Source organism: Tenrec ecaudatus, chromosome 10 (assembly GCF_050624435.1).
Source record: "Tenrec ecaudatus isolate mTenEca1 chromosome 10, mTenEca1.hap1, whole genome shotgun sequence".
Classification (NCBI taxonomy): domain Eukaryota; kingdom Metazoa; phylum Chordata; class Mammalia; order Afrosoricida; family Tenrecidae; genus Tenrec; species Tenrec ecaudatus.
Genome location: NC_134539.1, coordinates 115,322,173 through 115,336,625, shown reverse-complemented (window position 1 = coordinate 115,336,625; position 14,453 = coordinate 115,322,173). Strand labels below are relative to the sequence as shown.

The 14,453-nt window shown below is 38.6% G+C and overlaps 1 protein-coding gene across 1 annotated transcript in view; it reads right to left on the bottom strand.

The window, feature by feature from the left end:
* The window catches only part of SUZ12 (SUZ12 polycomb repressive complex 2 subunit), a 51,964-nt gene that overhangs the window by 25,076 nt on the left and 12,435 nt on the right, over positions 1-14,453 (bottom strand). Inside the window, exon 5 of the mRNA XM_075561366.1 lies at positions 4,188-4,237. Coding sequence (XP_075417481.1) covers positions 4,188-4,237 — 50 coding nt within the window. The remainder of the gene's footprint in view (positions 1-4,187; positions 4,238-14,453) is intronic.

Below are 14,453 nucleotides of genomic sequence, written 5' to 3'. Positions count from 1 at the left end.
TCTGGTAATCTCTAGCATTTAGTCTAAGCAGCTTTGTAGTAATTGCAAAATAAAAGAAAAATTAAAATTTAAGGATCCTGATGTTGGGTTTTCTACCCCAATCCTTGAAAGACAAAACCAAAAAAAACCCCTTTAAAAAAAAATACAAATTACCGTATATACTTGCGTATAACCGAGTTTTTTAGCACAAAAAAGGTGCTGAAAAAATGGGGTTCGGCTTATACACGGGTCAGTGGTACTCCAGCGGGGTGGAATATCTCGCTCCCCCACCACCACACCTCCATAAAGGAGGAGCACCCGTTATCTTGCAGGTGATTGCCATCTCGCAGGTGATTGCTGTTTCTCCGCTGTTCATTCGAAGTCCTGCTGACACTGCAGGGCTTTGAATGTTTGTTTACTCACATCTAACCAATCAGAGCCGTCCTATGACGTGTATCTTTGAGTAAGCCTTTTAAAGACGGTGTATGAAGGATGTGGCATGAATGGATGTCATCTGGTCAAGCCCGACTAACAAAAGGAGGAAATCTCATGAAGCCTGACAGAGTGAATAGCAAAGTGGGTTCGAGATGCATGGGAAGACATTCCAGAAGACATGGTGTGACGTGCCTTCCAGAAATGTAGTATTAGTCATGCTGTGGATGGCAGTGAAGACTGCGCTTTGTATGAAAATGACAGCAGTGATGGTGATGACGGCGATCTCAGCGTCTATGATGACCTCACACCAGCTGAAGCTCTGCATTGGGATGCAGAAGATGATGCAGAATCCAGTTTTGAAGGATTTTAACTTTTCATTTTAGCTTGGTTGCTGATTGAGCTCAGGGAATAGTACTCTTAAGGGATCTTTGTTGATACTTTATTCTTTTTGTTGAACCTATTTTCCACTTACTGTACTCGTTTACTAATGCTAAATAACTTGTCCTTTTATTTATGTTTTACTTAAAATGAATATTTAAATACATTACCCCACTGAGGTCTCAGTGTTTAGTAATTTTATTTTCATTTGTTTTGATTACTGAAACTCACCAATAGCTTCTGCATTTTCCACCCTCGGCTTATACTCGAGTCAATCAGTTTTTCTGGTTTCCCAGGTAGTAATAATTAGGTACCTCGACTTATACTCAGGGCAGCTTATATTCGAGTACATATGGTATACACCTTGAAATAACAGGCAAAAATCTGCTTCTTCCTAACTTCTATTAATGTTAAAGTTATAATTAATTTTATAAAGCATCTTCCTACAACAGAACTGTCAACAGGGCTTATTTTCTCATCATGTGCCAGAAATATCCAGGAAAAAAAATTTAAGGTGTACTTGAGCAATTTTTTACTTTACCATGTTTTGTCATGTAGCTAGGAATGAGCACTAAGACAATTATAAATAAGATAGAGCGGAAGCAAGCAACTCAGGTTACGTCTATATAAAAAATGAAGCAAATCTGTGGCAACACTAGAGGTTACCAATTGCTAATACAAGTATATTCAGATTTCAAATTTTTAATTAAAAACTTGACCAGTGATCACATTGTTTTAGTATACTCATTTGTTTCCTATTAAGGTTTTATTACACTACATAATAAAGCTATATATAAAATCTAAGATGGAAAACCTGAGAGGCATTCTATTTTGAAACCTTTCCCAGCATGCTTTCATCTCTTTTAATAAAGATTACAAAATTTTTTCAGTAGTTATACTATTGTTTTTTAAGAATATGATACAAAAACATCAAAAATGTTTACACAGGAAGGATCCTATTTAGGAGACACTTCACTTATTCTAAGTTCTTAGGGCAAGTTTTTAAGTTTTCATCCTTCACTTTTAGCCTCTAGAAGCCAAAATGGTAAAATCTAATGAAATTCTTTTTTTTTTAAATCATTCTATTAGGGGCTCATATAACTCATCACACTCCATAGATATATCCAATGCGTGAAGCACATCTTTCTACTTGAGCCCTTGGTATCAGCTCATTTTTTCTCCTACCCCAACCCTTGATAATTTATAAATTATTTTGTCATGTTTTACACTGTCCAACATCTCCCTTCTGTTGTTCCTCACCCAGGAAGGGGGTTATATGTAGATCCTTGTCATCGGTTCCCCTTTCTACCCCACCTTCCCTCCACTCTCCCAATATCGCCACTCTCACCACTGGTCCTGAGGTGTTCAATCTGTCCTGGATTCCCTGTGTTTCCAGTTCCTATCTGTACCAGTGTACATCCTCTTGTCTAGCCAGATTTGTATAAGGTACAATTAGAATCATGATAGTGTGGGGGGAAGGGAAGCTTTTAGGAACTAGAGGAAAGTTGTATGTTTCATTGTTTCTACACTTCACCCTGACTGGCTCGGCTCATCCCCGTGACCCTTCTGTAAGGGGATGTCCAGTTGTCTACAGATGGGCTTTAGGTCCCCACTCCGCACTACCCCTCATTCACAATGATATGATTTCTTGTTCTTTGATGCCTGATACCTGATCCAATTGACACCTCATGATCACACAGGCTGGTGTGCTTCTTCCGTGTGGGTAAAATTCATTTTATGAAAATATTCTCTATTATATTCACCTTATTTATAATCTCTTACAAATGATGGCTGAACCAGGTAAGATAACATCAAAGTATTTTCCCCCTTTGAAGAGATCATTAGAAAGTGTGATTTAGAGATAAAAGCTACATTTCTTTAGAGATAAGCCAAAAGTAGCTAACATTTACCTTTAAGAATGATCACACATAGTGTACTGATAACTATCTTTGAGACATAGTAAGTGCCCAATAAGAATGTCCAAATTACAATTCTTGTAAATGTGTCCATACTTTGAAATTAATGAATCAACTTTTTCAGACAAGCAACTTGAAGCACAATCACTTTTACCTGTGTTGCACATGAAGCTTTTAAATCATTGAAATGGCAACAAAAGCCTTTTCTTTCACTAAAAAACCCTCAACCAACGAAACTCACTGCCATCAGTCATTCATAGTGACCTTACATAGGGCTTCCAAGCTGGCAAATCTTTAGGTAAGCAAGCAGTCTCATCTCTGAAGAGCACCAAACGTGCAGTTACCAGTCCAACTCTTACATGACAGCACTACCAGGGCTCCTTTTCTCCCACTAAAGGAAGGCTAAATAAAGAACTGTGTGTCCTTGCTCCAGCTTACCTACAAATTTCAACTTAAAAATAGATCTTGTTTGGAACTGGGGAACTACTTTTTCACTCAAAACCAAAACACAATACCATCGAGTGGGTTCCGCCTATAGCGACCCTAGAGGACAGAAGAGAACGGCCCTTTTCAGTTCAAAGGCTGTAAAATCTCCACATGATCAAAAGCCTTATTTTTCTACACAGTTGTGCCTAAAATTTCGAAGTGCTGATCTTACAGTTAGCAGTACAACTTTAGGGATGGTCTCTATATATCTAAGACTTAATAGATAACTGGAAAGTAATAGAGAAGCCAGGTTTTGAACAATAATTCCTATATAAAGTCTACCCACAATTTTTAAAGCCTTTAAAAGCTGCATTTCTTAAAATTTGTTCCTCAGACTACGCTCTTCTGAATTTAGTGCTAGATTAAAATGTCAGCTTCAAATCGTGTTAAAATAAATCTGCTAATTTTTAGATTATATAAAGTCCAGGAATATGTACTTTAAACAGTATCAAAAATTTTTCATGAGAAACACTACACATTTTTGAGTGTGACTCAGTCTAAGCCATCCCCTTCTCTCTTCTCTCTGGATCACTGCATTTCCCAGCCAAATATTAGGGTTACATGAGTTGATTTTTGCCTCCATATAGTATTACACTCCACATAGGCATCAGAGTTATCTTTTAAAATGTAAATCAGGTCATGTCACTTCCCAGCTCAAAAATCCTCATTTTTTAAACTTAAAGAGTTGTATGTTACATACTCTATATCCTACCAATGATCACATAATGCATATTTAAATTAAATTACTAAAAAGATTAATTAAAGAATATTGAAGTTGTCAGATTGACTATTCCTCCGATTGGGTATAATTTATTAACTGTAAACAAAGAAAATAAAATTTCTGTTTTACATAATGTCTTTTTGCTGTTAGAATGGTGATCTATTGATTTATCATTATTATTATTAGTAAGGTGAAAATGAGCAACAAAACTTTGACCGACTTTACAACCAAAACACGTATGATTCAGAACTGATATATTGTAAAGTACATACCATTTTTGTGGAAGAAACCAGTAAATGTAAGCTGCAGATGTGCTGACAAGCTAAAAATTAAAAAATTAAAATTTTATCGGTTTAATAATCTATAATAAAACAACTAAGATATTAAAGTATAATGTTGAAATTAAAATTACTTCAGTCAAGATAGATTTTCTTTTATAATTCTTTACTATTCAGGTCCCAAACTCCAAACATTTATTAAGTTCTACATCCAAACCAAAACATCTATATACCTAAAGAATAAAAATTTTTAAAAATGAACCACAACCTCATCACACACACATACACACACGAAAATAATGAGTCAGGAAAAAAAAAACACTGTCCCCCCAAAAAACGTACTACCAATTAAAGCAAGGTAACTTATGATTCATTAGTATCTTGCCTCTATTTTTATAAGTAGTTGAATCCATAAAAACGAGTTTAAATGCTTTAATGTTTTAAATTTATGGACATTTAGCATTCATAATAGATGATGCAAACATTACTTTCTATGTAAATAAGTAGTAAAATACAGCATTACAAATCTAACACAGATTAATAATTTACCCAATTTCAAATTTACTTACATTTTAGTTTTAGTAGTTATAAAGAAAGAAAAGAAATAAACTAGGACAGCAGAGAAGGGGGGAAGGGAGACTCCGGATAGGGCAAGATATGACAAAATAACAATCTATAAATTACCAAGGGCACATGAGGGAGGGGCGAAAGGGAAGGGAGGGGGAAAAAAAAAAAAGAGGACCTGATGCAAGGGGCTTAAGTGGAGAGCAAATGCTTTGAGAATGATTTGGGGCGGGGAATGTATGGATGTGCTTGATACAATTGATGTATGTATATGTATGGATGGTGATAAGAGTTGTATGAGTCCCTAATAAAATGTAAAAAAAGAAAAGAGGAGAAAAAAATGATTAGGGCAAAGACTGTACAGATGTGCTTTATACAACTGATGTATGTATATGTATGAACTGGGATAAGAATTGTATGAGCCCCAATAAATTGTTAAAAAATTTTAATTTAATTTAATTTTTAAAAAAAGAAAAAGAAATAAACTGCCGTGGTCCCTTTCATTTGAAAAATATCTATTGATGTTGGGAAAACAAAGTAAGATAGGCTAAACTAAACAAGCTTTTGTGTCCCTTTAAATTGATAAGAATAATTTTTGTGTTGATCGGGAACCAGTAATTATCTTTCCTAGACATTATCTATGGTGTAACAAAGAATATCCAGATTACAGTTCCAGAGAACAGAAGAAACTCTGGTGGTATAATGACTGCTAACTAAAAGGTTAGAGGGCTGAGTACACCAAGAAGGGCCATGGAAAAAAGGCTTCATGAACTACTCCTAAGAAATTAGCCATTAAAAAGTAACTAGATAGATGAAAAGAGAAACTAGCCATTAAAAACTGTGAGCACAGTCCTGCTGACATACGGTCATCGTAAATTGGACTCAACGTAATAACAGTTTTACAGAGAACAGATGGGAGAGAAATGGGGGGGGGGAAGGAAAAAAATAAAAAGGGGAAAAAATGGAAACAGTAATGATCTCTTATAGCCTTGCACCGCTCCCTGAAAAAAAATTTACTAGTAAAAGGGAAAAAAAGAAAAAAGCTTATAGTTGAAGGGCAATGATGAGCAGTAAAGGGAATGTGTTTTGTTTTGAAGTGCCACTAACAATTTATACTTTTATAATTAGAGGGAAAGATAATGAGGCAATAAGAGTGTTAAGGAGGCGATGAAGAACACAGCTTTCCCCCAGATCCTGGATGCTTCCTCCCCCCAACTACCATGATCCGAATTCTACCTTGCATGGCTGGATAGGGCAGAGGTTGTACACTGGTGCATATGGGGGCTAGAGGCACAGGGAATTCAGGGTGGATGATACCTTCAGGACCAAGGGTGTGAGGGGCGATGCTGGGAGAGTAGAGGGTGAGTGGGTTGGAAAGGGGGAACTGATTACAAGGATCCACATGTGACCTCCTCCCTGGGAGATGGACGGCAGAGAAGGGAGGGAAGGGAGACTCCGGATAGGGCAAGATATGACAAAATAACAATGTATAAATTACCAAGGGCACATGAGGGAGGGGGGAGTGGGGAGGGAAGGGGGAAAAAAAAGAGGACCTGATGCAAAGGGCTTAAGTGGAGATCAAATGCTTTGAGAATGATTGGGGCAGGGAAAGTATGGATGTGCTTTATACAATTGATGTATGTATAGGTATGGATGGTGGTAAGAGTTGTATGAGCCCCTAATAAAATGTAAAAAAAGAAAAGGGGGAAAAAAAGAAAATGATTAGGGCAATGAATGAACAGATATGCTTTATACAATTGATTTATGTATATGTATGGATTGTGATAAGAGTTGTATGAGCCCCTAATAAATTGTTTTTTAAAAAAAGAGTGTTAAGGAGCAGACCCAGGATACTTTTTTTCCCCCACAGGAAAATAAAAATCCAATGAGTAGATATTTCCACAGAAGACACCATAATGTCTATCCTCTGTTCCTAAATGCTTCCCCACCCACCCCACTATCATGATCCCAATTCTAGCACACAAATCTGGCTAGACCAGAGCATGTACACTGGTACAGATAGGACCTGGAAACACAGGGAATCCAGGACAGATAAACCCCTCACGACCAGTGGTGAGAGTGGCGATACCAGGAGGGTAGAGGGAAGATGAGGTAGAAATGGGAAACCAATTACAAGGATCTACATATAACCTCCTCCTTGGGGGATGGACAACAGAAAAGTGAGTGAAGGGAGACATCAGACAATATAAAACATGACAAAATAATAACAATTTATAAATTATCAAGGGTTCATGAGGGAGGGGGAGAAGGGAGGGAGCAGGAAAAATGAGGAGCTGATAACAAGGGCTCAAGTAGAAAGCAAATGCGTTGACAATGATGATAGCAACAAATGTACAAATGTGCTTGACACAGTGGATGTATGTATGGATTGTGATAAGAGTTGTACGAGACCCCCCAAAAATGATTAAAAAATAATAATAATGCCTATCCTCTTAACAATGAAAGCCATAAAACTATGTGCTAAAAAAACCTGTCTTGAGAAAGTATACCTAAATAAAGGATGCTAGACAAAAGGACTAGGAAAAGTAACATAACCAGGCAGTTAAAAAGCCAATTAAGGAAAAAGTGAGTTAGCTTAAATATCAACAAAAATAAAACACATATATAACATGATTCCTGAAAAGTAATACATATAGTACAAATGATTTTTATATTACTTTTTATTATGAATAAAATTAATTTTAAAAACACATTAAAATGTGCACATCAGGGCAACCAACCATTTAGGATAAAAAGGACAGCATATACTCAAAAACAAAGTTCATAGAGTTAAGAAGAAAGACAAAATAGATTATTGGAGAGTAATGTAACAAAGAATTGCTGAAACCCTGGTGGGGACTGAGCATGATAATGGGACAGGAGGAAAGTCTAGGCAAATAGAGGAAAGGGCTGGGCAGCAAAGGGCATTTATAGAGGTCTAGATAGACATGTACATATGCAAATATTTATATATGAGTATGGGGAAATAGATCTATGTGCATATATTTATAGGTTTAATAGTATTAAGGTAGCAGAAGGACATTGGGCCTCCACTTAAGTACTCCCTCAATATAAGAATACTTTCTTCTATTAAACTGACATTCTATGATGCTCACCTTCCTGACACAACCTCTGAAGACAAAGCGGGTGCATAAACAAATGTGGTGAAGAAAGCTGATGGTGCCCAGCTATCAAAAGATATAGTCTGGGGTCTTAAAAGGCTTGAAGGTAAACAAGGGGCCATCTAGCTCAGAAGCAACAAAGCCCACATAGAAGAAGCACACCAGCATGTGCAATCACAAGGTGTTGAAGGGATTGGCATCATCAGAACAAAAAAATCTCATCATAGTGAATGGGGGAGAGGGAGCTTGCGGAGTAAAGACCCAAAGCCCATTTGTAGGCAACTGGAGATCCCCTTGCAGAGGCGTCTTGGGGAGGAGACGAGTCAGTCAGGGTATGATGTAGCAACAATGAAAAATACAATTTTCCTCTAGCTCCTAAATGCTTTGCCTCCGCCCCCATCCCCATTCCGCACTATCTTGTTCCCAATTCTACCTTACAAGTCTGGCTAGAACAGAGGATGGACACTGGTACAGACATGAACCAGAAACACAGGGAATCCAGGGCGGATGATCCCTTCTGGACCAGTGGTGTGTGTGGCAATACTGGGAACATAGAGGGAGAGTGGGTTGGAAAGGGGGACCTGATTACAAGGATCTACATGTGACCTCCTCCCTGGGGGACAAACAGAAAAGTAGGTGGGTGAAGGGAGACGTCGGACAGGGCACGATATGACAAAATAATAATTTGTAAAATTACCCAGGGTTCATGAGGGAGGGGAGAGCGGGGAGGGAGGGGAAAAAACGAGGACCTGATGACAGGGGCTTAAGTAGAGAAAGAATTTCTTGAGAATGATTAGGGAAATGAATGTACAAATGTGCTTGACACAATTGATGTATGCATGGATTGTGGTAAGAGGTGTATGAGCCCCTAATAAAAGGATTAAAAATATATATTGGAACCTCCTAAAAACAAAACACTATGTGCATCAAAAGATTTCACCAAAGAGTAAAAAGGAAGCCCACATCTGGGGGAAATTTTTTTGCAATGATTTATCATACAAGGGACTAATCTCTAAAAGCAATAGAAAATTTCAGTACCTCAACAAGAGATGATATAAATGGGCAGAGAACATTGTCAGTTCAAAGACATAAAGGCAGCTAACATATGCAAAATGTTTGTGATTATTAGCCATCTGAGATGCAAATCAGAATGAGATACCACCTTATCCCAGAAAGTAAAATTCAAAAAAGCAGAAAACAACAAATGCTGGAGATGCGAAGAGTGAAACCCTATACTGCAGGTGGGATGATGATAAAAGTGTGGCAGACAGTGTGAGTATGGCACTTCCTGAAATTAATGAGGAACAGAAATACCATTATGATCCGGGAATTGCACTTTGTGGTATAACCCTACAGAAATAAAGAACAGAGCCTGAACATATCTATGCACACCCATGCTTTTGAAGTACTATTCATGATAGAAAGATGGAAATAAATTAAATAAATGCTCAATAGTAGAAGAATGGTAATATACAAACAATGGAGTACTATGCATTGCTAAAGATGATGAAACTGTGAAACACCACATGGCATGGATGGATTTGGAGGACATTATATGCTGAATGAAGTTAGCAATCTCAAAAGGACAAATACTGTGTGAGACCACTATTATAAAAACAAAGAAAAATCAAGAAAAGGTTATCATACCAAATGAGAAACTTTGATGTTTAACAGGGGTAGGGAGGGTAGTGACAGACTTGTACGTAGATGGGTGTTGACTTGAGGGAAGAGGATGAAAGCTTAGTACTACAGGAGGGAGATGGTAGGGAAAGGGAGGGTAGGAAACTGAGCAAGCCATTAAGAGATGTAAGTTATTTAAATTGTTGAATACAAAAATGATGTATCTCCAACTTAATTTACCAAAAGCATGCATTAAATCATCTAAAAAACGTACATGCCATTTAACTGAAAAGACTGCTAGCATTTTCCTATAAGAATAATAATTTATAAACTATCAAGGGTTCATGAGGGAGGGGGGGAAGGTAGGGAGTGGAGAAAATGAGGATACCAAGGGCTTAAGTGGTAAGCAAATATTTTGAGAATGATGAGGGTAATGAATGTAAAAATGTGCTTGACACATGGATGTATGATGAGTTGTGGTAAGAGTTGTATGAGCCCCCAATAAAATGATTTTAAAAAGAAATTCTCATGTCATTAAGAATAAAAATCAGCTGAACTCCAAAACATAAGGACAGAGAAGAATATTCTACAATTTCCACAATTTAGAAGATAACCCATCAGTCACCACCAATTTAGAAGCCATTATTCAGCACTAATCTTATGAGTTACTAAACACTAACACAGGCTAATGTTCCAAAAACACCATTTTGCATGTATCCTCCCTTTCTCCATATTCTCTAAGTCATCTCCACTACCACCTGTTTGTTTGGACATCTACAAATTTATGTACAGAAACAGAACTCTGGGTTTAGGTATTAGCTCCAACTTGTTATCTACAAAATTAGAATATTATCTCTTGCAAATTGTGAAGCTTGCATAAAATAATTATGTGTCTACCAAAACACTTTCTCCTGTTCTACAAAAACCCTACCTCTAACCACCTGAAAGCTAAATGAGCACCTCTTTCATTTATAAGCAATTATAATTACCACTACTTTGGGACTATCTTTTCATAGATATTCTTTCTCAACATGAGATATAAATAAACACATATGGAACAAAGACATTTCTATTATTGTTCCTAGTACCTAGCAGTGTCTTACACAGAAATATTAAAAAATGAAATGTTTTCCATGTGGATGGTTTCCTCCTAGAATAAACAAAAAAAAAGCTCTTTGCGGACTAGAAACATTACACAGGTACTCTCCAATTCACAATGTCTATTCAAGTTACACAAACCTCACTTTGGAAGCATTCTTTTCGTTAGTAATCTGATGTTAATGAAACCTACAAGGATGCATTTCTAGGGTCATGGCTATATTACCTTAAAACAAGATAATTCTATTAATAAGCCACTTGGCATACAAGATTCTAATTACCAAAATTTTCTAACACATTTATCCTCAGATGCAGAAACACGAGCAATCATTGATTATATCAAGCCCTTAATCCCAGATCCAGATCTTAAATAGGGCTGAGACATAAAAGTGGAAACATTTTTTATTAAGAAGTTGAACTGGACTGAGGTGTTATTCACTGGGAGTAGGATTCGTTCTGCTTAAATATTTCAGTTCTATTTCCAATAGTATGCCAGAGAAAACAAGGGGATTATTATAAACTTTGTGATTAATAGGAAAGTTTGTTAAAATTTGTTTGGAACACTGATTTTAAGGCTCAAGTGATAAGGCAGCTTCAGGAACAGATATTAAGAAAGTTATGGCTCAGAATTTGAAAAAAAGAAATGAAATTCAAGAATGAAAATAAGCCAATTTGAAAATGTATATAGTAGTTAGTACGGGATTGAAGGTAATAGTGATAAAAAATGACCAATTTAAGCAGCGTCCTGAAGTTTTAAAAATACAGCTGAGTCTACGAAAGGACATAAAAGTATTGATGCAATGCATCTACCTACATCATTTAATGATATTCTTAGTATAAAAACCAACATCTTGACATTGCCTAAAATGCACACCGGGTGTCTTCTGACCATAGCCCTGAGTTCCAGACTCATCTCATGCCTCTATCCTTACTCTCAAACCAGCTATTCAAGCCTCTGTGTTCCTTAAGTGACATGGGATGCTCCTTTCCATACAACATTGGCCTGCTTCCCCTCCTTCCCCGTTTCACTCGTATATTCATCTTTCAAATCTCATTTCTTCAGGAAGGCCTGCTCTGACTTATTCTTATTCCCAAACCCATCACCCCAAGCTCATTTTTCTGCTCTGTACATAGTTTCCTATGCTTTCTTCCACAGAACCTATTTAATATTTTTAGTTGTTGTTGTTCCTAGGTGCCATCAAGTCGGTTCATCTCAAAATGATGTCCCCAAGTACAACAGAATGAGACACTGACTGGCCCTGCACCATCATAAAGAAATACCAAACATCTTTCCCCGCTCTGGACACTAAGCTCCACAAAGGCAGGGTCTTCTCTTCAGATGGTCTGCCTACCTTTCTATCTCCTCAGGCCTGGGACATGGCACATTAGGACATAGGATTCCAGCAGGGAAAAAGGTCCAGATCCCGTTATAGTTCAGAAAGATGTTTAAAAAGAGGCATGTTTAGAAAAGATTACTAAATGCCTACAAAATTTACAACTTACATCATGATGTGTTCGGGGAACGGGGAATCATGAATGGTACTTGCCTTGTTAATCCACTAACAATAGAAGCTTGAATAGATATGAGAGAGCTTTAAAAAGTTCATGGAAAAATGAAATAGAATGTTTTTTTCTCGTAAAACTTTTGAAGCCCCTTTTATGTCCCTAGAAAAAATTCTAGTAACAGTAGTATATTTCAAGGAGACTTCTCTTGAACAACATGGCTGGCCCTACTATGAGACATGATGCCCCTCAGTGACTAAGGGCGATACAGGGGACAGCACCAGAGACACAGTGTGGGAATTGCACCTGACCTGATCCCACCACACCCAGGCAAAGCACTGGGGGACTGCAGTGGAACAGCAAGGGAATGGGGTGGCAAGGTCCCCAGGGAATGCTGAGAGTGGACTTTGGGGCCAGGGCGTGGTGCCCCAACAGACTGGACTGGAAAACGCTCCTAAGGGCCAGCAAACGATCCCTGAACTAACTACAAGCTTTTCTTTTGTAAAGTGTTTTGTTTTGTTCTTTGTCAGCGTTTTGTTTTTGTTGTTTTGTTGTCTGGTTGTATACTGCTGCTTTGTTTTCCTCTGTCTTGTTTTCATGCATGTTAGTGTCTCCACAGGTCTGTCTGAATAGGACAGGCTGGATGAACTATCTGGAGGAAAAACAATGGGACAGACAGTTCCGGGGGGACTTAGGTGGGGGTGAGGTGGGGGAGGGGTGGGGGGGTAAGGAAGTAGTGTTAACAAACACAGGGAAAAGGGAATAACATGGGACCCAAAATGGTAGTGAGGGGGGAGTGGCAGGCCTGGTAAGGAATGATCAAGGGTAAGGTTGCGTAGAGAAGAGGTATAGCTGTAACCCAGGTGGGGATGGAGCATGGTAGTAGGGCAGGAGGAAAGTCAAGGGAGATGGAGGAAGGAGCTGGGGGCAAAGGGCATTTATGGAGGTCTAGACAAAGACATGTACACGCAAACATATATATGAGGATGGGGAAATAGATCTAAGTGTCTACATTTATAGGCTTAGTATTAAGGTGGTGGAAGGACCTTGGGCCTCTACTCAAGCACTCCCTCAATGCATGAATACTTTCTTTTATTAAATTGGCACTCTATGATGCTCACTCTCCCGACACAACTGCTGAAGCCAAAGCAGGTGAACAAGTAAATGTGGTGAAGAAAGCTGATGGTGCCCAGCTATCAAAAGAGAGAGTGTCTGGGGTCTTAAAGGCTTGAAGATAAACAAGCGGCCATCTAGCTCAGAAGCAACAAAGTCCACATGGAAGAACACACCAGCCTGTGTGATCGAGTGGTCCCAAAGGGATCAGTTACCAGGCATCAAAGAACAAAAAATCCTATCATTGACTGCACACCTCCATGATAGGATCGCTGAAGACAAATGGGTGCATAAGCAAATGTGGTGAAGAAAGCTGATGGTGCCCGGCTATCAAAAGAGATAGTGTCTGGGGTCTTAAAGGCTTGAAGGTGAACAAGCGGCCATCTAGCTCAGAAGCAAAAAAGCCCACATGGAAGAAGCACACCGGCCAGTGCGATCACGAGGTGCCAAGGGACCAGGTATAAGGCATCATGCAAAAAAAAAAAAAAAACACGATATAAGTGTGTGTATGTATGTGTATATATGTGCATATGTATATATATATGTATATATATACCATATTAAATGAAGGGGGAAGTGCAGAGTGGAGACCCAAGGCCCAAGTGTCGGCCAATGGAGACCCCCTCATAGAGGCGTTTAGGAGAGGAGATGGGTTAATTAGGGTGCGAAGTAGTACCGATGAAGAACACAGCTTTCCCCCAGATCCTGGATGCTTCCTCCCCCCAACTACCATGATCCGAATTCTACCTTGCAGGCCTGGATAGGACAGAGGCTGTACACTGGTACATATGAGGGCTGGAGGTACAGGGAATCCAGGGTGGATGATACCTTCAGGACCTAGGGTGTGAGGGACGATGCTGAGAGAGTGGAGGGTGAGTGGGTTGGAAAGGGGGAACTGATTACAAGGATCCACATGTGACCTCTTCCCTGGGAGAGGGACAGCAGAGAAGGGGGGAAGGGAGACTCCGGATAGGGCAAGATATGACAAAATAACAATGTATAAATTACCAAGGGCACATGAGGGAGGGGGGAAAGGGGAGGGAGGGGACAAAAAAAAAAGGACCTGATGCAAGGGGCTTAAGTGGAGAGCAAATGCTTTGAGAATGATTGGGGCAGGGAATGTATGGATGTGCTTTATACAATCAATGTATGTATATGTATGGATGGTGATAAGAGTTGTATGAGTCCCTAATAAAATGTAAAAAAAGAAAAGAGGAGAAAAAAATGATTAGGGCAAAGA